The 27,588-nt window shown below is 36.7% G+C and overlaps 3 protein-coding genes across 3 annotated transcripts in view; 1 reads left to right on the top strand and 2 right to left on the bottom strand.

The window, feature by feature from the left end:
* Positions 1 to 13,202, top strand: part of LOC103984405 (villin-2) — a 28,281-nt gene extending 15,079 nt beyond the window's left edge. The window contains 13 exon segments of the mRNA XM_065185441.1: positions 1,837 to 1,887; positions 1,889 to 1,906; positions 1,984 to 2,052; positions 2,199 to 2,336; positions 4,979 to 5,107; positions 6,478 to 6,625; positions 6,747 to 6,757; positions 6,858 to 6,998; positions 7,082 to 7,207; positions 10,482 to 10,547; positions 11,635 to 11,902; positions 12,260 to 12,492; positions 12,594 to 13,202. Coding sequence (XP_065041513.1) covers positions 1,837 to 1,887; positions 1,889 to 1,906; positions 1,984 to 2,052; positions 2,199 to 2,336; positions 4,979 to 5,107; positions 6,478 to 6,625; positions 6,747 to 6,757; positions 6,858 to 6,998; positions 7,082 to 7,207; positions 10,482 to 10,547; positions 11,635 to 11,902; positions 12,260 to 12,492; positions 12,594 to 12,707 — 1,512 coding nt within the window. The 3' untranslated portion in view covers positions 12,708 to 13,202.
* A 202-nt stretch (positions 13,203 to 13,404) lies between these two features.
* Positions 13,405 to 16,149, bottom strand: LOC135673337 (uncharacterized). Its single transcript, XM_065182222.1, has 4 exons — positions 15,836 to 16,149; positions 15,624 to 15,757; positions 14,121 to 14,225; positions 13,405 to 14,040 (listed from the first exon to the last, which is right to left on the bottom strand). Exons 1-4 carry the CDS (start codon positions 15,881 to 15,883, stop codon positions 13,602 to 13,604), a joined length of 726 nt encoding a protein of 241 aa, XP_065038294.1. The 5' UTR covers positions 15,884 to 16,149; the 3' UTR covers positions 13,405 to 13,601.
* A 1,522-nt stretch (positions 16,150 to 17,671) lies between these two features.
* LOC103984246 (two-component response regulator ORR9) lies at positions 17,672 to 20,009 on the bottom strand. Its single transcript, XM_009401707.3, has 5 exons — positions 19,609 to 20,009; positions 19,443 to 19,534; positions 19,265 to 19,342; positions 19,092 to 19,162; positions 17,672 to 18,270 (listed from the first exon to the last, which is right to left on the bottom strand). The coding sequence occupies exons 1-5, from the start codon at positions 19,709 to 19,711 to the stop codon at positions 18,033 to 18,035; spliced, it is 582 nt and encodes a 193-aa protein (XP_009399982.1). The 5' UTR covers positions 19,712 to 20,009; the 3' UTR covers positions 17,672 to 18,032.
* Positions 20,010 to 27,588: the final 7,579 nt, after the last annotated feature.

The following is a 27,588-nucleotide window of genomic DNA, read 5'->3' as shown; positions in this document are numbered from 1 at the left end:
TGAACCATTTCTTGTTGTGTTGTTCATATTGGTAATAGGTGTACCAATCACGACATTCATATATCAAACAACCTTTTAGTTTCTCTTTTGTTGTACTAAGGTGTATCATGCCATGCTGGTTGGTATGTGCTGGTTTGATAAGATTCTGAAATGTTATTGCATTGTATTTCTGATGTTGCAGCACAATTGTCATTATGTCCTCTATCTGAAATAGCTTGCCAAAGCTCGAATGATCTTGATCATTCTTAATTAATAACTTTAGTGACTTTGGCCATGGTTTAAGAGAAGTTTTGTCATTTCATCCCATTTGCAACTTAAATAAATTATCTTAGTAAATTGCAAGTTTGCAATACAAGTAACAGATGATGAGGGGAGAGGGTAAAAAGAGGGGTTAAAGTTTACTTGTGTATATTGGATGGTGGGATTTCTTAAGGGGGTATATGAAGTTCTTTTTTTTGTGTGTTGGCTGGCTGCACCATGAACACCTACAAACGGTCATCGCGCATCCACAACAATTCCGTGCAACGAATCGTTCGTCGCTCACACCTACATGTACAGCTGCTTGGCAGCATGTTTTGTCTTGGTTTTGGATCATTTTGCTTGTAAAAATGTAAGTTCGAACACGCTACAGTGTTACAAAGCTATCGCTCACCGAACCGAGCAAAACAGCCCCAAAACAGCCCAAAATAGCTCCGTTTTCATGTGCCGCAGGCTGATTTCTGGAATCTGCCTCCGCTCACCAAAACGTCAGCCATCTCAGCCCCTAGGAACCCCTTGATTGGCACAGGGCTGGATGGGGCTTCGGATATATACCGGGCGTTGAACACTCTTTCGCAAGTTCGCACGTTGCCTTGACGGGAACTTGTTATCGCGCCCGGGACTCGGTGAGCAGCTGTTTGTGGGCTTGCAGCCGTTCTTTCGAACTAATCAACTTTCTCTTTTTACAGGTCCTTTGGGACCTGCGAGAGGTTACAAGTGGGCCGATCCTTGCGGAGCAATATCGCAAGGGCGAAGCGCAACTTAGGCAACGCAAGCTAAGTTTGCGTCTTTGCCGCAAGGGTGACTCGCGTCTTAGGCAACGCAAGCTAAGTTCGCGTCTTTGGCCGCAAGGGTGCCTCACGCCTTAGGCTATTCCAGCTAGTGTTTTTGAGTGTTAAAGATAACATTAGTTGTTTGTTTTAATGTCTAACTGGACCATTCCTTGTCATGCATCATAATGCATCAGCTGCTGGCACTTGCAGTCTTGGTCAGTGTATGAATTGTTGGCACATGCCATGGGTGGGGAGAGGGTTTGAGAATTAGGAGTGGTTTCTCCTTCAGAATTGTGATTGACAGGTGGGAAACAGAATGTAGCCAGGTTTTCTCAACCGAAAGCTGGTGTCCAAACCTAGAAACAGTCACCTCGTGGAAACGACGAATTAAATTAGGTGAAAAAGTTAAAATTTGGTGATTATTCGTCAGTAAGCTAGCCTGATATGGATGTGACTCTCTGGTCATAATTGAATGGCATGTATGCTTCATGACCCTTGCCACCAGATTACCCTTAAATCTTTCCCCATTTAACAATACGACACAGTTTTAGATATTTGTATCTAATATTCCTGAATGTCCATCCTAATTTATCTTAGCCTTGGGATGGTTTTAAAATTGTGTACTTGCATATTATTTATCCTACCCACTTATGGATCTCCCAGGTTCCAGTTCATCCCTTGTTCCAGCCAAGGTTGCATTTCTAGTTGTATTAGTTCCATAACTTGTACTGCATCAACGGATGACTGAGCTTGCTGATTAGGCTTGCTTATTTTGGTTTTGTAACATGATATTGTTTTCTTCTAGGATGATCAGCTGATGGCGACTAGGCTGGCTAATACAATGTGGAGTTCCTTAAAAAGGAAGACCAGTGCAGGTTTTTTATTTTCTTGATCTCTTTTTCAGAAGATTAGTAAGCAGCAGCAGTTTTATTAAAGATCATATGTACTGCAGGGCCGCATTTTTCAAGGGAAAGAACCACCACAGTTCATTGCACTATTTCAGCCCATGGTTGTCTTGAAGGTACGAACATTCTGAGATATATGGTGTTCAATCTGGTACAGGGAAGGAAATCCACATGATTTTTCTCAGATTTGCTTATATCAGTCTTGTATTGCCAAAAGAGCATGGGTTTTCTATCTTGTCGAGTTCAACTTTTTCTTGCATAGGGTGGAATCAGCTCTGGTTATAAAAAAATTGTTGCAGAGAAGAACCTGAATGATGAAACTTACACTCCTGATGGCATTGCACTAATCCAAGTATCTGGAACATCAGTCCACAATAACAAAACTGTTCAAGTTGATGCAGTATGCTCATCTGAATCTCATTCATTAGTATATATTATCTGTTTGAACCTTCATTCTCGACAAAATTAGTTTTGTGTGAATGGTTATCTATAATTGTAATTATTTTCTGCTGTTGTCAAAATTTAGATGGAGTAATTCATTATGTATGCAGGCACGAGATTGTTAGTTTTGTGGTACGAGGAACAAGGAATGCCGTTTCGCATACGAACCTGTATAAATCATTGGCCAGACGGTATGTGTCAGTCGGGGCCGGTGTTGTTTCAAATTAGAAGAAGAAGAGGAAGGAGTGGTGGACGAAGAGGAGGCATGAGGAAGGAAGAAGAGGAGGAAGGAGGAAGAGAAAGAAAGAAGAGGAGGCAGTGGAGGAAGGGGAAGAAGAAGCGTACCAGTTGGCGGCATATGACGGGCGGCTACGGCAGCTGCATGAGCCGAAATGGGAAGGGCTCATGTTCGGGGTGACGAGGGCTCACAAATGTGAGCCCTGAAGTTTTTTTTATTTATTTTGTTTTCAGAAGGTTCAGACTGGACAGCCTGAGATGGGTTGTCCGTGTACTGTTGAGGAATGTGGCATATCATTGGTGTCATATCGGACTGGGTGAAATGTCAAACCGTGATGAGGAATGTGGCATGGCATGTACTGTTCCATGCGAGTTGACATGCTTGCTGTGATGGTTGGCAGTGCAGAAGTTTAGTCTGGCCATGTGGCAGGATAACTACTGCATTTTGGCTTAGCACTACACATGCTAGTTGGTGTTGGCCAGCATAATAATTATTATCTAAAGAACATTACTCAGGGACATAACAGGATAAATGAAGATTTTTATTCTCTCTTTTTTTTTCACATTTAAGCAGTGTCACTATTTGTTATTTTTTCACCAAATAATTTACAACTTCAGACTACATGATGTCAACACAGCAAATTGTTTCATACTTTCCTTGATACTTCTTGCTGAGAAATATTATCTTATATAGGCAAAATTTTGAGTGATTTACATTTTTTTTCTTTAGCTTTGGCTGTCATTTCAATGGTATAGATAGAATTGTAGTATTAAGAAGAGCTCAAATGTGAATTACTTCACAGTAAGTCAATATCAAGCTGCATATTGTGAGCTTGCTAGGTGCTTCTAAGTGCTGTGTAGCTTTCTTCGAGTAATATGAAGCAATGATTGCCTCACTGGTGGAAAACCCTACTGGACGTTGGTTGGATCAGTACAACATGCCTCTATGAATGATATACAGGCAAGACATAACACACTGTATGTACAAGTAAAAAGAGAATAGGAAAGAAAAGGAGGAAATTAGGAAAAGGGAAAAAAGTAGGGGAACAAAACATGCTCATCCAGTCTTTTTCTTTTCTTTCTCTCCTTTCCCCACCTTGATTTCGATGATTAAGAATCACAGGAGGAAATGGGGCCTGTTTGGGTTTTGTCTGAAAACAATTGAAACATATTGGTATATGAAATGCCTTACAATATTACTTAAATCTAGTCATGCCACAACCTGGCATACACATTGCGTAGTAGGGATAGTATGCTGTAACTATATAGAGTGACATTATTGCATTGTATGGAGTTCAATGATAGGTAAAAATCCATACAGACGAACCAAAATATATAGGATATTATGGCTGTTTGTTGTTGTTATCATACATAGAAGGTACTACTGTAACAAAGCCAGTTCTTTTCCTTGCTACAAACTTTTATAGGTTATATAGGAGAGAAACTATACATCCTCGCCTTAGCTTACTTCAAACCTTTCTTTATGTTCATGCTAGATTGTCCTCGAGTTTAAATGACAGTTACCTTCTCCAGTGGTCAATTGGAATGATCATTGAATGCAAGGTTTGTCGTACTATGACATACCGCTTGGTACAGGTGTTACATCAGTACACCCTCATATATCATGTGTCAGTATACTCAGTACAGCTCGATACATACTGTATCGACAATTGATTAGTATATCGGTACAGATTGGTAAGATGAACCATGATTTAATGTTTCAACTTATTAGATGAAAATTAAACTTGAGAATTTCAAGGGATTCAAGATTTTTTATTGTGTGTTAGGTTTCAGTTACTTATGGCTTTGTTATTGTTGTTGTTAGGTTTCTGTTAATAAAAAAATTATAAGCAAAGGTTTTGTTGTCCAATTAAACTTAGAAGTAATGCTATATTTAGAAGACCTTGGGATCGTTAAGTGTATTTATATTTATATCTGAGTGTACACTGTTAATTCTCACATGGAAATTAATGATTGTTGTCCAGTGGAACATGCTTAACCATTTCTTCAGCCAGACTTATCCCTGTGATTGAATTAAAAAAGGTGACTAATCATTAACTAGTGAAACATCTGATTAAATGCGTGACTAAATGTTTTAGCATACCCAAGAGAAGCACAAAATGATTTCACCTTGCTCTTCACATGCCTTCGGTTAGTCATCCGTGGTTGCAATGGTTTTTTGAGGTGGCCAGTCCTCATATTTAGCTGTCTTAGGCAGATTTTCTAATATTCATTTTATTTAACAAAATCATAATTTTCATTTAGCTTGACATTTCAGTGGAACATTCTTCATATCTACATTTGAATACTAGTTGGATACATGAGCTCTACGCTTTTCATTAACATACAATTTTACTGTTTTAGGTTGCAACATCATTGAGTTCTACTGATTGTTTTATTTTGCAATCCGGGAATTCATTATTTACATGGCATGGAAGTTCAAGCACTTTTGAACAGCAACAGTGGGCTGCACGAATTGCAGAATTTTTAAAGGTAAACTATCCAAAATTCTGTGCCAATTTTTTTGGTTCATTGTCACCCTTTTTACTCTTGTAATGTTGTCAATTGGGATTACTGTCTACAATTACGTACATTTCGTTGGCCAATGGGCAATGGACAGTTTATGTAATAGGCAAAGAAATAGAATATATTGAAAAATCAATGTAGTTGGCTGCTTGTTCAGTTTCACAAAAAGGAACTTGTGGTTTGGATTGGATTTTGTTTCATCTTATCCTTGTTAAAAGGCTTGGTACTAATTTCAAGCCGGTCGCTGCATATTGTTTTATCATAGTTCAAGTTGGTAGATTTTCATGTGAATAATTTGAGATGTGGTTTCGGTTCACAACTAGCTCTTAAATATCAGTCTAATGATGGATCCTATTTAAGTCTTTGCTTAACCACAATATTTATGACTTATAATTTGAATGGGGGTTTGGGCATATGGGATTTATCTTTAAATTTTAACTAACATGTAACAAGGAAGTTTCTTGGTTTAAGCTTTGGTTTTTGAGAAGCTACTTTTGCTTTGGCCTATTTGTGACTGGGTGTGAGTGTGCCACATTTTGGTTTTTGAAAAGCAAGCTTTGACAGCATCAACATTTCTACGGTAGTACCTGCTATGGAATATGGATATCTTGAATCGTTTGTCATAACAGTAACAAGTACATGTAACGTATGATATCTGTTTGAATAATTCTCAGATACATGTTAGATACTTTCTTGAAGTATATATTTAAATAATTACTAAAAAGATTGTATACTTGAGGATACTTGAAGGAAACTTTTGTGGAGAAGTTGTTTTAGTTGAACATTGATTATTTTGATTATAAATACGAATATATGATTGCATGAATTATCTATACATTGTTTATAAAGCATTAATAAAAGAGATGGCCCAATATTCAAGGCTTCTACCGATGTGAATTTTAAGGGGGATCAATATTGTATATAGTCATATTCTTGCAACCATAGATTGTTGTCATGATGTGAATCCTAATCACTTAAAATCACAAAGGAGAGCAACCTTACCATGGCACCAAGGCTCGTTCTTATAAGATTAATACAATGATTTTACTCCTTGCACTATAAGTCTTATTTAGTGCTTGGCATACTGTGTTACGGAATTTTCATGATGAATAGGTTATGGATACTATTTGTTTACAGTTTGTCATGAATCATAATACTTCATATATTATTATTTTTTGTTGTATCTGTATTTGTCACTGTTAATATCTAACCCATGTCATTCACATATGTGTACATGCATGCATATACAGGTGGACACGCAATTAAGATTATATAGATCTAAGAGCAATTACTATTGCCAGCTTTATAGATCAATAAGATTCTACTTTCTCCTGCAGCCAGATGTAGCACTAAAGCATGCCAAGGAGGGAACAGAAAGCTCTGCTTTTTGGTTTGCTCTTGGTGGGAAGCAAAGTTTTACAACCAAAAAGGTCACACAAGATATTACTAGAGATCCTCACTTGTATACATTTTCATTCAATAAAGGTTGGTTCAATTTAGGAAATATATCTTTAGAGAATTTTCTTAGTTTTTGTGTATTTTGTTTTTTTCCTGAACTTAACATAACCAGAATTTATGTTTATTTGTGATCATGACGCTGCTTCAGGAAAGCTAGAGGTGTGTGACTGACTGCTTTCAATTGTGATACATGATGTGATAACTCATGTATGTGGTACACTATCTCATTGTGCTTGTATATCTCCCCAACTTCTTGCAGGTGACTGAAGTTTATAATTATTCTCAAGATGATTTGTTGACTGAAGACATGTTGGTTCTTGATACCCATGCTGAAGTCTTTCTCTGGATTGGACAGTCAGTGGATTCCAAGGACAAGCAAAAGGCATTTGATATAGGACAAGTATCTGCAGCGACCTTTCCATTTATATTTCCTGATAGTGTTTTTTGTTGCAATAATATAATTTACTAAAAACTTTTTTTCAGAAATACATAGAGCTTGCAGTGTTGTTCGAAGGTTTATCTCCAGATGTACCACTTTTTAAAGTCACGGAGGGTAATGAACCTTGTTTTTTCACGACATATTTCTCTTGGGACAGTGCAAAGGCTACGGTATGATTTGCAGTTTCCTTTTTGTTATTTGGATTTTTGGTTAAAAAATTGGATTTTATCTCTCAAATCTTTATTGGTTGTGAAGAACATTGATAAATGTATATTTTGCATGAGGCCTGATGCAAAGGTTTGTGGTCCTACAAAAAAAAAAAATGAAATGACTGATGCAAGCTGGTAAAACAGAGGTCAAAGATGGAACTTTAAATTAGTTGGATCAGTATTTCTGATTAAGTGAAAATCTGGATACAATATTCTCTTATATATCTATGTTAACAATTAATTATGATGAAAATCATATGATTTTTCATGTAAACAAGAAAGGTTTGAACTTGAAGTTCAACTTTGCTTGACCTAACCAAATTCCAATTGTTTTATTCACTTCCACCATGCAATGACTCATCCTCTACTCTCTCGGATTTGATTGAGGTACTTCCAATTTCCAACCTTAGTATGGTATATGGACATAGAATCATTACCTTCTTTACTCATCTTGATCCATTTTGCTAGTATTGTTTACTTTTCTGTATTTGAGTAATTTCTATGGTCGATGTGAATCTATCTTTGGCCCATTATAGATAAAGAAATATATATTGTTGAATCCATCGATCGTAACTCTTTCCAGCATCCATGGTCATGGTAAAGGTAGATGAGCATTTGTTTATTGAGAAAGTGAGCACACAATTGATGCTGAGTTGTGATTTTTCTAATTCTATTGGGCTAGGAAAATGTATAGGTTTGGATTTAATTTATTGACCATATGTATAGAAACTCTGTTCTTGGTACATCACTTATATATGATTATCTTATACATTCTTTCTTCTGACTTATTTCTTTTAAAAAAATCGGTTTCTTCTCCAATCTTCTATCTTTTATCATTGGTATTTAGGACAAATAAAGAACCTTCAATTATGAGGAAGGAGAATCCTCTTTCTTTTGTTGTGCTTGAGCCATCTTGATGATCTTATTTATGTCCAGCATCTCTTCTCCATATAAGACAATTTTTTAATTTGGATATGCCAAGAGATTTTAGAATCACTAACCTTATAATTTTAAAATTCAGCAGACTGCTGTTTATAAAATGTAAATAAGTTTCATAGTGCAATATAAAAACATCTGGCTGGAGTTCTTAGGAGTATTTGGCTTTAGCTTGGCCAATATCGTACAATCTAAACTTTACTGAAGTACTGAGGATATATAACATTGCTCCTTGGTTATAAATATTTTCTCTATTGGTGAGGTCAAGTTCTTAATGTCTGGCATGTCTGTTACAAAAGCACATTTTGTCTGGCAATTCAAGATTGTATTTGGGAGTTCAGTTCAGGTTGATAAATAACAGTAGATAAACCCTTCCATTTGACCTTGAACTTGCTATTATGCTTTATGATCAAAGTGACATTTGGGTAGCCCTGCCGGGTGACATATGATAGTTTTATCTCTTCCTTTCATATTTTGTTTTTTTGACATACTAATGGTCTTCCTTGTTTAAATAACTTAAATTACTCTTTAAACAGTGTTTAAGAGGCTCTTATTTTAAGCCTCATTTTAGTTGAGGCTCATAGGATTTTATTGAAATGCACCTTACTGTGTATAAATGAGCAGTCTGAAGTCTTAAGTGCCTAAAAATTATATCTCCCAAGTGTAGCACTTTTTTTGTTTGAACTTTTAAGTGTATATCTAGTGTCAACTGTTATTACTGTATAATTTCAGCTACCAATACTAGAGATATATTATTTTTATCCATTTTCTTATTGAAAAATAAAGAATTTTGGGGTTCAATACCTTGTAACTTTGCTACTTCTAGAAATATGATTGTTTCATGATTAGACTTGTTTATGTCATTATGCCTTTTGATCCTTTTATGCTTAAGTACATTGTTTTTCTTTCTTTCATACTCAGCGTGTACTTTTATCTGATTGTTTATGCAATGCTTGAACTTATAATCTTCATGTTATTGCAGTTGGCTTACAAACAAATTTATTAATCAGTGAATGGTTGGTGCTTACATATATTTCATCTAAGATTATATATGATCAATTTCTTCCTCAACGGTATGCCTTGTTTCATAGAGGTGTATGTCACTTAACAATAACTGTCAGGATTTCGGCTATGGAATGAGGAACAATATGGAGAACTAAAACAGTCGCAAACACAGTCATAATATAATGGAACTTGAAAAATCTTCAGCATTTATTTTTAGACAAAACCAATTTGTTCCTACAATATATTACTGTTGCAGCCATAAACAATTTCAGGGTAGCCATAAATGAATGTATACAGTTCCTAAACCTTGTGTTAGGCGTACCATACAAGTCAATACTATATTTTGCTGGCAGTCAAACTTGTTTGCATGAGATTACCATAGTTTTTTGGGGCCTTGGTGCTGTGAAGCCTTCTGTATCCCTCATCTTTTGTCTTTTTACACTATGAAATCATTAAAAGAACGCTTACTATCTGTTTGTTCCATCTTTAAACTCTTAGTTCTTTTTCTTTTAAGCCTAATCTCTCTGCCTTTTTTACCTTATTTCAGATTTATTTTCTCGTTAATTGCTGCTATTGTTACTTAACACTGTTTTGATATAATATTACATAATTCAAATCAGGTTTCTACTTCTATCTTCTTTAACTTGTACTATCAATTTCTATATCATTTATGCCACATAATCAACTTGATATGTCCTTTTAGATTTTCTTAGCCTCTCATTTGTGTTGAGTTTGAAAACTTTGTAGAGGGTATAATTATCTGAAAAAGACTCCAGAATTACACTGTCATTCATCAGAGGTCAAAATCAAACTCAACATGTAGCTATTTCCAGTTTATAGTTGTTGTTCAAAACTATCCTATTTATTCAATAGTAAATATAAGCTTTGTTGTTTAACACTAAATTTTTTACTCTCTGGATAAATATTCTGCAAATAAATTTTAGAAATTATAGACTTTCAGTAAAAACTTTTCTATCAAGAATTTTTGTCAGTTTTCTTGCTTCTTGCGCAACTAAACTTAGACTCCTAATCATATATTCTTTTCTAAATGCTATGATGTAACTAACTAGACACTTGGTTTTGGTGTGATCAGTTACCAGATTTTATGCTTGTATTGTGGAGAAAATATATGCAAAAAATTTGTGCTTCTTTGGACTCAAGCTAATTTTGCAACTTGCTTCACTTGCTTATATTGATTTAAGTTGTGTGTTGTACTAAGAAAAATGGTTTTTGATGCACACTGCATATGCTTAATACTAGCAGACATTAATATATGCTTCTACGTATGATTCAGATTCATGGAAATTCTTTCCTGAAGAAACTGGCACACCTATTTGGGGCATCCATTCATGCTTCAGAGGTATGTATATGCCAATTTTTTACTGTTAAACCCAAGCTATGATCAAGCTCTAACCGCTCTATCATTGAGGAATTAACTGATGAGTTATACTTAGTAAAATTAACTATCGGGCAAGCAAAAGAGACTAAAAAAAGGAAGAAAGAAAATTTGGGGTCTGAAAGCTTTTAGCTGACTTCCTAGATCTTGATTATGTCGTTTTAAATGATAAAATTATTTGTTTTCTTCTAGTAAGAAAAGGTTCACAAGTAATGTTAGTTCTAATCTTTAATCACTGGTTGTTGTTTTCTTTACCATAAATGATTACACATATATTCTTGTCAACTTTTTTACTTTGCTATTGCTTATCTGTAAGAACCCATTTGATCATATGTCATAATCTGCAATAATATTATTTAAACCTCGCCAAAATTCAACATGCTGGGTGCTGGACCGGTGCTATGTTAACCCTTCATTACTCGGTGGAATCCATCCCTTGCCCAGTTGACACCTGGCCATGTGATGTGCCATTAACACGTAGTAAATCTGCTATTAGTAACTTATTTCTAACATTTGTAACTCAATGAAACAATAGAAAAAAAAGTTGCAATGCATCTTTTCTTCTTGCAAGGCATGTTGAATATTTGATAATCTTTATATTTTTGAAAATTATCATTTTTGTATCCTAATCATTGGCTTGCAATTTTAATTGGGTAGTTCTTATGGATTTTAATTGATTGTAGCAAATCTGCTATTAGTAACTCTGCTATTAGTAACTTATTTCTAACTTGATTGATTTTAATTGATTTTAACTTGATTTTAATTGATTGTAGTAAATCTGCTATTAGTAACTTATTTCTAACATTTGTAACTCCATGAAACAATAGAAAAAAAAGTTGCAATGCATCTTTTCTTCTTGCAAGGCATGTTGAATATTTGATAATCTTTATATTTTGAAAATTATCATTTTTGTATCCTAATCATTGCCTTGCAATTTTAATTGGGGTAGTTCTTATGGATTTTAATTGATTGTAGCAAATGTCTAGTTGATACACATAGAGTTCTGGTGGTCTTTTCCACTTATATTTTTCATGTCTATGATTTGTTGCAGTCTAAAGACAAGTCTACTGGTGTGCATCATGGTGGAGCCACTCAGAGGGCATCAGCCCTAGCAGCACTATCATCTGCATTTAATCCGTCTTTAAACAATAAAACCACGGCACCAAAGCCATCACGATCAAGCCAAGGATCACAACGAGCAGCTGCAGTTGCTGCATTGTCATCTGTTTTAGCTACTGAACAAAAGAAGGGAGAATCAGAGACCTCTACAAGAAGATTTAGCAGAAGCCCTTCCCCTGTTCCTGTTGGGACCATAAATGGTATTATGCCTTTTTATATTTTCTGATGTTTCCTGTGTACTATAGACACTTTTTATTGTATGTTTCTATAGCTGTCCATGGAACTGTTCCAGTAGTATAGCAATTTGAAAAAGATGGACTTGTTTACAAATTTTTCCATTAAGTTGCTTTCTTGGAGAGAAGCAAAGGGTAAATTATTTTTTGAAAAACTAAATGTCCAATTGTGAGACATGGAAAATTTGGCATCGCACTAGTTCTTAGGAAACAGATATAAAGTCAAGTCATTTGCCTTGGTGAAAAAACTTTATATTACATGAAACAAAGTCCTCTTACCTTAATATTTGTGAGGATAATCACGGCTATTTTTACCTACTGCAGAGTCTGCAAAGACTGAAAGTGCAGGCTCGGAGTCGGGGGATTCACTTGAGATTTCAGCTGAGAAGGAAACCACAGAAGGGAATGGCATTTTATCAGATAGCAATGGTGCAGATTCAGATGTGGCAACAAATCCCCAAATAGATGAGAATGGGGGTGAATGTACATTCACTTATGAACGTTTGAAAGCCAAGTCCAGCAATCCTGTCAGTGGAATCGACTACAAACGCAGAGAGGTTTGCAAACTAAAGTCTTTCTTTCTTTGATTCTGATGACTCTTTGCTGATTAAAGATGTAGGTGTTCAGCTGCTCTGATTGGTTTTTTATTGATATTTAGGCCTACTTATCTGATGCTGAGTTCCAGACGACTCTGGGTATGACTAAAGAGGCATTCTATCGGCAACCCAAATGGAAACAGGATATGCAGAAACGGAAGGTGGATCTCTTCTAAGAATGTGCCTTCTGGAGTCAAGGGACCTTTTACGGCTCGCTCTACATTGTACCTTCACTATCTGCTTGCTTTGGATCCTTTCAGGTATTTGGTTGTTTGATGATCTGGAGACACATTATGAGTGGTACAAGCTTTGCTGCTATTTGTTGACTGAGAGATAGATGTATGTTTGTCGTGGGTGGGTGGGTTTGGGAGTTGTTGGTTATTCTTTTACTTGTAGCAGTCTCCAATCCAATTCATATAATTTGGTTGCTTAGCTCAGTTCTGTAAAGATCCATATGTATATGTATTGTGTTGGATACATATGGGTTATCCACACTGCATCGTGGATGTCAAACACACACTGTTCAAAACTCTCGCAGTAGGCAGTGGTAAAAAGACAGCGTTTTCTGTTTTTGTTTGGACGTGTACATCAGACATTTAGGGTATCTGTTTTGAGCGAAACTTGTTTTATAATTATGTAGATAGTGAGCGAAACTTGTTTGGAATTTTTCACGTTGGCTGTTTTGGTGGCTGCAAAATTCCCATTCGTGAAGAATCAAGTGCAGTATTCTTTGGTTTGTATGTGCATGTTTCTTGTTCCTAATTGTTAATGACTCAAAATTTCATCCTTTTGCTTGTTCACTGAATTACAAATCAGTTCTGTGTTGTTTTCATTCATTGGTCGCTTCAGTAGTTTCAATTAAACACATAAATCTGACCTGTCAAATGAGTACAGTTTTTAAAGAAGCATGTTTACACGAAGCATATAGAAGACTTGAGGCACCAAAACGCTATGCTCGGTGGCACTTCTCCAAACTAAACCTAACATGATTGAGGTTAACATGCTGTACAGTAAGTCGCTGGCTTATTACACAGAAAGCAGTGGCAACATATAGTTGATGAAACACTGCACTACTTGCGGCCCAGCCTCTGCAGATGCTGCTGGTGCTTTGCTGCGGCTGCCTTATCGGCAGCCTCACGCTTCAGGGCCCTTTTCGCCCGCCTTCCAGTGCTGTCTTTTGCTGCCTCTTTCTTCTTTGGAGTCCGAGATGGGCCAGCATCCTCATCGTCGAAAGACTGCAGATTGACAGGTCGTGCTTCCTTCCTTCCGGTCCTCACATAACCGTTGTCACCCCATCTCCTGTTACCGATACGAATACTTGATCTACTAGCAAAGTAGCTTTCATCTAGATCGTCAAGTTCATCTTCATATTCGTTTTGAAGAAAGTCTTCTAATTCATCAAAACCGTCTTCTTGCACCTCCTCTCGTTGTGCCTGAACTGCCAATGGTACAAACCAACTTGCCCTAAGGAGAAGGCATACACTCTCCTCAAACATGTAGTCTTGGATGCTGCATAAAGAATTGATATTGATTTCATATACTTGAGCACAACAGCTTTTAGGCGACCAGGAAAGATAAAAATGCCTAACCTGCCATCAAGTGAACGGTGAACACTGAGGAACTCAAATGGATGCTTACATTGAGGGCACGATGGTCTTTCACGGTATGTTGCCCACCGCAGGATGCACATTACACTACCCAAGCAAACAGTAACAAGATTCTTTTAGCAATACATGCATAATCAAAAATTTTTCTCAGGATACATTGGTATACAATATATTGAAGTCTGAGAATCACTTTAAAGTTTCTTTTACATCAAATAGCTCTTTACATGGTCACAACATGTCACGGTGATAATATCTCCACTCCAAAATGATGCCTTTTTAGATTGCACAAAGTGTGCTACAATAGCTTAGTCCATAACAAATACAAGATTCACTATTTAACTTACAGATAATATTTACTAGGAATTCTAGATCCATATTGAGCTGTATCTCAAACTGCTGTGAAGATTTATGTGCAGATCAAATTTAAACTACTACACTGCGTTGAAAAAAAATAGACGAAGAGACAAAAGCAACAATCCCATGCTTTCGATCATGAGTCTCCTTGCCAAAGTCAGCATTTGAACTTTGTCATTTAAAAGAAGAGTAAACAATCACCACTAAACTAACAAACAGACAAGTGAATCTTGATAGTATGTTTCCTGAGTATACTTGCTTTTCCTATGATAGTTTGATGGTAGATCCACAGATAACATTCTCAAGGATCAACCATAATCATACGCATTATTAAGCCTAACCCACCTCTCTAGTTTTTTGGACATCTTTAGGTTTTTGATTTGATCAAAATGACCAACTTGGTGCAGGTTCATTGGAAACATTATGCCCTCAAGAAAAAGAAAGCCCATAGATTGAGAACCTGCACCAAGTTGGTCATTTTGATCAAATCAGAAAGGTTCTTTTACCAGCAGGGTTTTTTATCACATAACATTTCTTGGAATCAAGGTCTTTTTCCATACACTGTTCAATGGAAACATTATGCCCTCAAGAAAAAGAAAGAATAGTTCACTAGGAGATATAGATTGCTTTTCTTTCTACTTAGTGACAATTAGCTGATTATCAACCTAAAACATAGGCAGCCTAACCCTACTCAAACTGTTCTCATCGCCCAGAAATGTTATCTTTGACAGCACAAGCACTCATTCTTTCGAGGCACCACGCTCTTACGCAACCTGAGTGATCAAGATTTTGAGTAATGAAGACTGCTTAACATTGGCGAGCAGAGCCTTCCTCCTCTATTTTCTCATTTCAAGAAGTCTAATATATTTCCTCATATTCCTGTGTAATTCTTCTTGAAAAATACAAAGAGCAATCTAGTTGTGCAAACTATGATGAAAAATTGTGCTTAATTCTTCTTATATTTTAAGATTTACCATGCCAGAATTAGATCTCTTTCATAACTCTCCTAAAAAATTACTTGTTACTTCTTCCGTATGATTAACCTACCAAATAGATAAAAGCAAGAAACTGAAACCTTCCAAACCAAAAATTGGTAAAACGCAGAAAACCCTAAAAAAGTTATGCACAAACCAGTAGGCGTGCTCGCAGCCCTTTACAAGCGCCATCTCCGGCAGCGCAATCTTCTCCAAGCAAATAGCGCAGAAGCCACATCTCTCGCCCGATTCGCTCGAATCATCCCACCCCTTCCCCTCCTCGACTACCGCCTACCCGCATAACGAAGCCAAGTCAATCGATCGATCAATCAAACGACCATAAAACAAGAGATCCGGATCCGGCGTTACCTCTCCCCGGGTGCAAGACAAGGGAGCGATCTGGCCCTGCTCCTCCATGGATGCGCGGATCGGTTGGATCCGGGGAGAGAGAAAGAGGAAGGGGGTGAAGGGAGATCGGGATGTTTCAGATCGCTATGAGCCCTAAAGCCCTTGTCACCAAGCGAAAAGGGGAGAGGAGCGGAGAGAGGGAGAGAGAGGGAGAGATGAATGGGGTCTTCCTCGATCCAAAAGAAGACGCACATCGATATCAATCCGAAATTAAGATGCGAGGGTATATTCGTGGAATGTTTATCTTGCTCTTTATTATGCGTGCTTACTTTGATATGATCAGATCGCGTAGTGTATGCTTATTGCGGTGGGATAATTCGAGTATATAAAGAAACGACGAATGTACTCACCTACCTGCGTTTTGATTGGATCTCGTATCGGAACAAACATGGGGCTCGCAGATGTTCCAATAATCGTGAAGGTAGCGGCCCATGCACGAAGTAAAGCTTTTCTCAGAGTGGCGGAGGGTTTTATCCGAGGATTATAATATGATGTGCTTTATTTAGCGTGCTCGTTTTGATGTGATCAGATCGAGGACAAAGGTGGTCTCCGGCCTGAGTTCTGATTGGACGAGGAAGTGGAACGTCGGTGGGCCCTACATAGTTCCCCAATGAGGATGGAGGTGGTTGACCGCGTAAACAGAATAGGTACGGTGAAGAAATAAAGAGCGGAGAGGCGGTGGTCGTGCCATAATTAATGAAAAAAAATTATATGATATTTTTGTTTATATTAAATATAATTTAAAAATATATATGCTGAATTTTCTTTTTATTTAAAAAAAAGTTAATGAGGCTGAGGATGATGTTCAATTAAAACTAGTTAAACGCGATCCGATCCGATCGAATCGAACCGAGTGGAGGGATCAGCAATTCGATCCGATCGAATTGATCTTGATTTGGTTTGCTGTCATTTTCTATATTGACATCGATTTCGGTTTGTTTGAACAAGATTAAATAGCTAGTAAATTTACCAATATTTTAGAGGATCAGCAAGTTTAGGTGGTAAAAGAACCTTTTTGATTTGATCAAGATGACCAACTTGGTGCAGGTTCTCAATCTATGGGCTTTCAGGGCATATCTATTGCAAGAATCCAGTGCTGTGAAGAGGTCCACATTGGAACTTAGTGTAGTAAAGGCAACAAGCATATCTTGACCAGTTTGCTGATGTTGTCTTCTGTACCTTTGATGGGTTTGCCTGTCCTGTGGATGCTACCAAATGATTCCATTTCCAAATCCTTGCACAGAGTGAGTCACCACAGTCAGATTGGAGGCCGGTGCATCAGCAATATGCTTTTGGCTTCATCTCTTGCAGCAGCATGCAGAATTCATCACACAAAAGCTGCTCTTTCCCAGGGGGTATGGTGATTCAAGAATCAGTAGTTTCAGATCAAGAACCTCAATCTTTAGTTTGAAGCTCGAGGAACTGTTTCTGCCAAGCTAAACATCTGTTTGGTTGGAAATCCAAAGCCCATATCTGTAAGCAAATTCTTACTGTAACAAAGATTGGCTAGTCTGTGGATTCAAAGAAAGACAAGTGCATGGTTGTTCCACAATCTTTTCCTGCTCAAGATGGATTACAGATCATATTGGATCCAGTTACAAGCAATGAATGACCATAAGGTTTCAAAAGTTGGATCTCTCTAGATTCTCTGAGAATATCAAAGTGTTCGATTTTGGTGATATGCCTCACCGTCCGATGATATTTATTGAAAACTCGCTCCTGTTAAAACATTCTGCCATTGATGAATACAAAACCAAACAGCATAAGCCAGGTTGAATCAAGGATGAAATCAGAAGCTTGAGAAGTGTCGCATCATTCGGATCAGAGATCCAAGGCTACTTCTTTTCCCTGCATCGCGATGGGAGTAGTTCTTTTACTCTGGATGCTCAAAGACGATGTCATTTGTCACCAGAAAGTATTTTAGCAGAAACGAGCAAAAAGTCTCCCTGGCACCATGAAACAAACACCTGATGGTAGGTATCTCATGAATCCAGCCAAATCATCATCGTCTTCGTCCTCCGGCTATTTACATTTCCTACTTCTCGGTAACTTTAGCCACCGCAAAATCGGCATGGTATGTGAATTCTCTGGCAGCACCCGAAGAAACTCAACGCTCCGATGAGGATCTTCAGCTAGTCGACAAACATGTTCGTTCATATCACAATATGGTTAAGCTACCAGTGGAGAATCTGAGTCTTGTCCTCTCGGGTGAAGGTTCCTCATCCATGGCTTTCCTTTTACTGCCACCGCTGCTGATGATGATGGTGTTACTGTTTTCTTCTCGTTGCAGCTGTTGGTCTTTTGATCTCCCTTTAAGAATATGAGGCCTGAGCCTTTTCATGTCTGAGAGCTGCACTGGCTTCAGAAAGAACTCTTCTGCCCCACCTTCTAAGCATCTGCAGCAGTACACAGCAAAGCAATTCCATGTTAGATAAAGGTTAGCAGATATCAGATGTGCCCTCTCTACCCTTCTTTATCTCATCACATCAACTTCAGAATATTGAGCAAATCTAACAAGAACAAGGAAAAGATCTTGAGATGTTTGACCATATTGCAGAAAAGGACTGCCTTCCTTCCTGATTCGACCTCAGAATAGATGACATCTATGCAACTTTTCTATTGCAGGATTAGGTGGAAAACTTTTCTTAAGCAGCAGAAGACAAATGACAGACCGATCTGATTTGCAAATACAACTCTTATCCGTTTGTTCTTTATTCTTAAAGGTGATTAATTTAACACAAATCTCATGACTTCACTTGTAGATTGGGAATATCTACTTTTTTCTTCGCCCTATCGGATCACAATATAATTCCATTATTCATGGGCACTTAAAAGGCATATCTATTGCCGAACTCCGTATCAACAATAATCCTCTCTTTAAATAGAGGAAAATAAATAGTTACAGACTACTAGCAATACTCATCAACCACTAGGATTATTTTCCTTCATTTTGATTTCCTTGTTGCAATTGGGTGTGCAAAATGGATTGTAAATTAATAGAAACTAAATTTTGGAGTAATAAATAGAAAAGGTCAATCCAATTTTATATCATCGATCAGGATTTCGGATTAGCATTCACAAGCCACCAACCAAAAATAATTATTTCATAACCTAGGAAGACTGGATTTCTTGACAGAGATTGAAATCTCATCAAATATATTAACAGAAAGAATTCATCTTGGTAAAGAAGAAATGGAATGATCATCCTCATCCTCACCTGTTTATTCTGGAAGGCACGTTCTCGGATGACATGACCACCACCGGGATGTCCTTCAAAGATGATGATCCCTGACATTAGAGTAAGAGAAGCCCCTCCTCAGCTTCTTGAAACAAATGAATCGAAGACAAAATGTGCAGACTGGAAACCTGATGAACAAGCATGAACTCTACCTTAATCTTCTTGAGGAGGTCATACCCTGTCATCCCAGGCATACAGTAATCTGTTATGACCAAATTCACCTCAATCTCCTGCCAGAACAGTATCAACGTTCACGACGCCATCAAAATCATGCAGCCATCATATACGCGCATCCAAGAAAGAAAGGAAAGCAGAAAGATCAAAGATTACATTGTGTTCTGGTGAGACAGCCGATGGGCTTGTTTGGTCTTCGCTCAACCCCAAGACCTCAAGAGCCTTGCTCCCGGAATCCACTGTGGTGACTGAAACACCAACACAAGCTTGTCAAGGAGAGAAGGAAAACAAGATGAACCAGAGCAGCAGAAGCTTGGCTAACCTTGAAAGGAAGAGGTCTTGAGGAGTCTCTCGATGAGCTTCCTGTCCATGAGGCTGTCATCCACGGCCAGAACATGGAACTGGGCCTCTGCATCAACAGCCATCGACCAGTTCCTCGCCACAACAACCAGCTTCGAGGAGGGCCAAGAGACGGAGAAGGCGGGGGAAACGGACAACAGCAGCAGAAGTAGCAGGAGAGGTGGAGGTCGTCCCTTCCCACTTTCCTTCTCGCTCGCAGTGGACTCTTCCAGACAGCTAAGGCAATCGAAATATAAGCCACCTTCCGGCCCACCAAATCCGACCCCTTGCAAAGCAAGATCCGACCAGATTTCACCCGTATCTTCCCATGTCCTCACTCCATCTTTGCATTAAACACCAAGAAACAAAACCACAACCAAACACTGACAAAGATCTCTCTCTCTCTCTAGATATATATTCATATAAAGATATCATGATAAAGCAAGCTGTAAGATGGGTGCGAGTTGGATCGAAGGGTGAGCAGGGGGGAAGGAATCAGGGAGGGGTTAATCAAGGGGAGGAGGTGGGGGTGGTTTATTATGCATGCCTGAGGGGGTGGCTTTGGAAGGTGGCGGTGGCGCCGGTGGTGGCCCGCCTGATCCTGGCAGCAGATACGCTGAGGTCAGGGATGACCACCCGTCTCCAGGTGTGTGAAACCGCCTCGACGTATCTCATGCCCACGCCCACTTGGGAGGCAATTCCATGTGATTTCCCCAACACTTGCCTCCTTCCCTTTTCCACGCATATCTTATTGTGCTGTGCTCTATCTTCGTCAAATCTCTTTGTTTAGTGAGCGACAATATCTTTGATGCCACCCTCTTTCATCATCAGTGATAAAGCTACCTGATTTTATAGCAAATGATGTTCGGACCGATCTCCTATAAATTTTTTATGATCCCATAATAATACGTAAAAGAAAAGATGAATTAAGAAAATATTTAATTTGAAATCTCACCAGTAAATATTTCAATAAACACTTAATAGACAATTCAAATTATAATTATAGACTTTACAAACCTTAAACGATTGTATTATAAAAAATCCAAAGTAATTGGATATGCTACTACGGGATAAAATAGTGAACAAGCTCTAGATTTATTTCGTAACAATATCATGTAAGTATTTATGAAGATTTTTAATCGCAATGGATCATACTGGATTCTTTGTCGTGTAACTGATTAGAGCTTATGAAGTTTTTTTTGTAATTTGTATTGTTTATCAAGTGTTTGCTAAAATATCTATTTATGAGATTTTGAGATAAATATTTTTTCTAACCTATCTTCTTTTTACATGTTCTTTTGAGACCGTAAAAAATTTCAAGGAGGCTAATCCTTTATAGATAAATGTGCAAGGGTACTGTATAACTTAGGTAAAATCAATTAATTTCATAACTTAAGATATATATATATATATATATATAACACATGCATAATCGATCAAATCAATATCTGATCATTCGATTAGAGTAATACTTGTCTAACCACTTACAATTAGCTTCATAGATATATTGGTTGTCTCCGAAAATTTTCATGCATATGAATATACCCAATAAATACTTTCTAATTTTGTATGTTTCTTGAACCTGATTGACTGTGAACTTGGTTGAAAATACTTTCTAATTTTGTATGTTTCTTGAACCTGATTGATTGTGAACTTGGTTGAACAAATCAAAGAATGAGTTTCTGATGAAGGTGGGAGCTACTGGTACTCATTCCTCCTAACTTGTGATGTTTCCTAGGCATAATTTTTTTGTCCTGATCTAAGTAATCTTCCTGGCAAATTGGGGAATTCCACAGACTCAACTTTGACTTGTCCATTGCTAGTCAGTAGAGAGAGCACTGGTTTCAGAGCTTAGGATTTCAATGGCAATGCATCATCTAAAGATATGGAGTGGAACAAATCATATCAATGATGTGTAACATGACCAGCCTCCCATTCATTATCTTTGGCATTCTTAAACAAATCAGTGAGGCTGAGATCATTCTGCACTGTCTGTAAACTAAAAGGTGAACAACAGATTTTGGATCCCAATTGATTGTAACTGTGTTGAAGGTACTGTTCAACAGTTCTTTCACAAGCTTCTTTGGCTCATATACCACAGAAAATTGCATCCATAGATTTTTTGAGAGAGTAAATCTTACTTGCCAATAAACTGAAGGCAACATCTCACTCTTTAGAAAAAGTGAACATTGTTAAGAAATAAAGGAGCATAGTTGACTCTTCAAGAAGATTCTTTTACTTTTCTCTCTTGTTTAACTTCCACAGACCAATGATCCTCAAATACAAAGATGCTGTGCAAAGCATATCCCATGACTTGTAAGTTGGCTCCAAAATAGTATTGACAAAGGAGCATTGAATAAAAAGAGGGTTCCATGATATTTTGCCTGTTGCTTGTCTCTTCCACTTATCTTTTTTCTTCTTAGAAGATCCATAAAAGATTGAAATCTAGACCAGAAGGTAATAGAAGGATTTGAAATGAAATTCCTAATCAGAACTTCATTATGATATATCTGATATAACAATTTATTTGTTCCGTAAACGATGATATTTTGTCTATTACTTGTCTCTTTGACTTTTTTTTTTTTTCTTCTTTGAAGACCCTTAAGAGATTGAAATCCAGACTGATCATTGTGGATAAATGTGGATGTTTCATAATTTAGATAATTCAAATTAAATTCGTGACAGTATTGTATCTAATATAATAAATTATAAATTATTTGAGACTTAGATAAAGAGATAGCATTCAGTGGATTTCATCAAAGCCTTGTACTCCAATGACTGACCAAAAAGAGCTCCTCTGAACCTGACCTCTCACTGTCCCCTTCTCAACTCATCCCTAATGGTAAACCAGTGATCTCAGACCACAGAACTGCATAAAATGAGGGCACATCTTTCTCCCTTCTCCTATCATTTGTATCCAAAACACTCATACTCTATCTATCAGACATTTCAGCTAAAACCTCTGCAAACTAATTCTTCTGTAGCATCTTCCTGCAATAATATCTCAATGAGATTCAGAGAACCATATCTTTGATAACTTTGATGACAAATTTACATCACTGTTTGGTACCTCCATCTCACAGTTCTTTTTCCTTTGAAGTCACATCTATTGTTCAGTATGTAAGCCTAGATCTGTATGGATGTAATGATGCCTTATGTTATCTCACTGCTCTTTTTTGTTTTCTTTGATATGTTCATTGTTGGAGCTAACACACAGGCTCAACAAATTAATGAATCCATCAATGATGCGAAGCAAGGCTGCTGCATTATTGCCAGATCAAAAGCATAAGTTTAGTGTTTCTTGCACCCACCACCAGACTTAATGTGGAACCACCTCCCATGGAGGTGCTCATGGAGTCATTTCTTAAGCATCTGAAACATGAATTTATGGTAGCAAAAGTAGGTCTTTCATGGGGACATCAAGAGAATCATATAACCTCTAGTCCTTCAACTAAAGAGGAAGATTTCATATAAATCTGTAGCAGTTACCTATTGAGGAATCCAAAGGCCTCTATTTTAATCAAAATTTATTTCGATCTTATCTGCATTGCAGATGAGAACTGTAAAGTCAACTACAATAAAAGTATGACTTCTCTATTTGCTTGTCTGTCCTCCTTTTGCATGGAACCTTTCACAGAAATCAAGGGAAAAAAATGCAAAGAATATCTTCCAAACACATGATATCTATATGTAGCATTCATTTCTCAGAAAACCAAAGAGACTTTGCTATGAAACCTGCCTTAAGCCAAGCTGACAAGCCTTGTTTGGGTCAGAAAGTGTATTCCAAGGTTTCTGACCTCTGAGAAACCTCTTAACACACACACAAACACACACTACCACATGAAAAAGTAATCTTTACTAACATTCATTCATTCATTCATTTCTGAGAAAAACAATGCATGTTAGAATGCCCTGTTTAGGTCAAAAGTGCATGCCAAACCTCCAGTGACATGATTCACTGGTGTCATTGGACTCACTACATTCACATAGCCTTTCCACCTAAACAGTGACATCTCTTTCTTCTTTCTAGTGCTGACTGAGAATTAAGTGTGAGATTGGATGCAGGGCAAGAGGATTAGCTGCTGGTACATGTGGTGATCACTGAGTGACCCACAGGTGGATAGTGATCTCAGGACAAAATGGCATCCCTGCTTCATAAGATACCTGCTGCTTGCAGTGGTCCCTTTTCTTCTTTCCTTGAAGGAAGCAATGCAGATCCACCCAAATTCTCAATTCTCTATCCCAGCAATGGAGAAAATGAAGTTACTTGGCCTTGGAAATCTGCAGAATCATCAAGCATGGCAAGAGGGCAAAACTTTGCCAGTGTATGTGGGGCTCAGGTGCTGTTTAGCTGTAGAACTTCCAGGGGACAAGTATCAGATGATAGCTGGATGCCATCTCTACAAAAATATGTGTTTGTTTTATATTGACTCAATATTCATAGTTCCATATCTCAACCATAAATCAAACAAAAAAATTCTGTATATATATATATATATATATATATATATATATATATATATATATATATATATATATATATATACCTAACACAAAGCTAAAAAAACTGATGACATATTTTCCATGTATCCAAAAGCATCATAAAAATCATAATAATTTATTACACGAGACTCTCGTCAATACTAAATTTTTTTTAGTAGCATCAGTTGGTCCACAGAAGGGAATAATTATGATTGATTGTTGTCCAGTCCTCATACTTTTTTTTCTTTCTTTTTTTTTGGGTTCAGCAGTCTTCTCTTTACAGCCTGCTTCATTGATTACTGGAATCAGCAGTTGATTGCATTGCCCACCTTGGGGATGCATCTGATGATGAGTGCTGGCACATTTGGTGTCACTCATTGATGATGATCTGCAACTCAATTATGAGCCAGTAGCTGAAACATGAGTCCTTCAAGCTGGACCGGACTGGGCTCCAAGACACAGCAGCTGAAACCTCTGCAGCATATCTGATTGCTAAAGTAGACAAAATGTGTTCAAGAACAACATTCAAAGAAAAATAATGATTACGTTAAAAGAACATAATACTCCATGTTATTGCTACATTGGAAATAAAATAGAAAATAAATTGATTTATTAGAATTTAATAAGCATGTGTTAATGCTTGATAAGTTAACCACAGTTGACAATGATGATCAACAAAAACCAATAGTTCATAAACCCAAATAGTGAAACACAGAGAGAAGTCCTGTAAATATTTTCCTGGAAAAAGGTTTTACAAGAACCGTAGATCGAACTGAACTAATTAGTCCGATTAGAAATATTGATCGGTATGATTCACTTATTAAAGAGTCGGATCGAACAAAATTCAATGTTCTCTACATGTATTATTGTCCTTTAGAGTGTTAAAAATTCAATTAAAAAAAAGCTAAAAGGATCTATAAATCTTAGAACCAATCCTAAAATTATCTGCTAAAATTTATAATTCTTAGCCTTAATTTTGACAAAATTGCTTATATATCCCTCTACAGTTAGTGATGTTCATACTTAACTCTCTAAGAAAACTTATATTCATGTAAAACTCAGAACATTATAATTAGTATTTGTTAGTTGATTTAATAATTAGCACAATGGTATTATAACACCGATTGATATTCATACTTATATAATTGGTAACTCTTATACAAGCGCTAATCTTTTGTTATATAATTCCTTTTAAGCTCAAATTAAATCTTATTAATCAAAATTATATATGATTAACTATTTCATCAAGCATATGCTAATGGGGTGACATATAGGGGCAAATATGCTACTTCTAAAATATGAAAGAATAGATATGTAAGAACCCTTTTATTTCTTATATTTCTGTGTTTTTCTAAAATTTTTATCCTGTATTTTTCAGATAATTTTTTAACATGTGATTTAACATATTTATCCACTTGTCCAACCCATAGTCATTCTTTCACTACAAGAGATAATTATATTACACATCAACTGTTACAGGCTTGTAAATTGAGAGTAAATAGAGTTTGTAAATGCTTAAAAAATCTATAAATGACATTTACACCCTTTAAAATTTGATGCTGATTATATAATAACAACTTGTGTCTCATTTAAATTAAATTAACTAATTATAACTAGAAAGTATTAGGTTGAGTTTTCTTTCAATGGATGTTAATATGGAGGATCAGTAATATTTGGAGGGACATAATATATGAAATTGACATGAACCTTAACTAAGCCTAGAAATATAAATATTGGGGAGAAAATTACTAGTAGAGTAGCTTTGTCTGTGACATACTAAAATAATGGTTTGAGAGTGGGAGAAGGATCAAATTTTACCTATTGATTGACTATATTTATCTTGTTTTTATTGCATTCTTCTTGAGCAATAGTTATAAGCCCTAACCTTTCTTTCTCTAATACTTCAATCAAAGTTCAAGAATTCTTCATGATGCTTACTGGAAGTCAAGCTCAGCCCAATGCCTAGCAATTAGATTCTTCAATCATATACAGGTTTCGGTCAAAGATTGTGACCTATGTTTGATATATATATATATATATATATATATATATATATATATATATATATATATATATATATATATATATATATATATATATATATATTTGAAAGGGGATTGAGACATTTGATTAAAGTCATCTAATAAGAAGTTGAGGTCAAAACATTGTTTCAATGACATATTCTAAACATCCAAGGTTGATGCAAGTTTATTTTGTACTACTCTACACTAAACATCACTTGTCAAGAGAGCTACTTGGTCAAGCATGGGGGAAGATAAAAAGCTTTTCTTGTAATGCATGCTTCAAATGTCAAACAATTTGGACTGTATAATATAGTCTACATATAACTCTATGTCTGTGGAGCATAATTAAGTAGACATATCTGCTATGAACATAAAAATCACAGCTCCCTGACACAGTTTTGATTATTTTCATTAGCAAACTCTTCATCATCATTATAATACATCCATTATGGTACATGATCAAGGAAAAAGTTACAATTAGTAAAAGTATCAAAGAATCTTGATCTCAAATCAAGACATGTGGTAACATGATTAGAATTCCCAATATGTTGTTATTTTCATATCAATTATTGATAATGGATGTTATCTCCCTTTCCTGACACACTATTCATTTTATATATAATATAATGTCATATTTTTTTTCCTCTAAAAATATACTTCAGAATGGTTATAGGTGAGATAATTCATGTCATCAAACAACAAGACATAAGAAAAAAAAAGGTTTTCTAAAATGGTAGTTCACCTCTCAAACATCAAAAGATGCCCATCTTCTGATGCCAAATCCCCTTGTTGTCCATATAATTAGTCCCAGTAATTTATGAAAGAGAGATGCTTTTTAGACCCATAAAAACAAGCCAAAATAGACACTGAGATAATCCAAACTTCCAAATTTTGTATCCATTGAGAGGGTGTCATCTCCCATTAATATATTGACTTTTAAGCTGACCAAGTTGTCTTTTCTAGTGAGCTTCTTTTATTAGTGTCTCCAGCACTGCATTCTTGAGATGCTGCCTGGGAATTATTAATATCCACATCCACAGTAGTGTTGTTCTCCAACACAAACCATCACCGAGGAAGAAGACAACGAAACAAGAGAAAATGGGAATTTGGCATTCTTTGTGTGTATTGCTTTATGTGATAGAACTTCAAGGTATTGACAGACATGAATTGCGCATCCGCTGTAGTGTTCTCCAACACAGGCCATCGTCGGAGAAGAAGACAACAAAACAAGAGAGATGAAATGCATGTCTGTGAAATGCATTTCCACAGTGGAGTTCTCCAACACAGGCCAACATTGGAGAAGAATTTGACAACAAGGAAAGTGAAATGGCAATTTCGGATGTAAAAATTTACATGTGATAAATCTTCAAGGCATGGAGGGAGATGAAATGCATGTCTATGAACGGTGTGTATCTCTCTACAAATGGGGTGGTTTTGGAGTGATGATGGGTGAGACA

The sequence above is a fragment of the Musa acuminata genome, chromosome BXJ1-5 (assembly GCF_036884655.1).
Source record: "Musa acuminata AAA Group cultivar baxijiao chromosome BXJ1-5, Cavendish_Baxijiao_AAA, whole genome shotgun sequence".
Lineage (NCBI taxonomy): Eukaryota > Viridiplantae > Streptophyta > Magnoliopsida > Zingiberales > Musaceae > Musa > Musa acuminata.
This window is presented reverse-complemented; position numbering and strand designations above follow the sequence as displayed.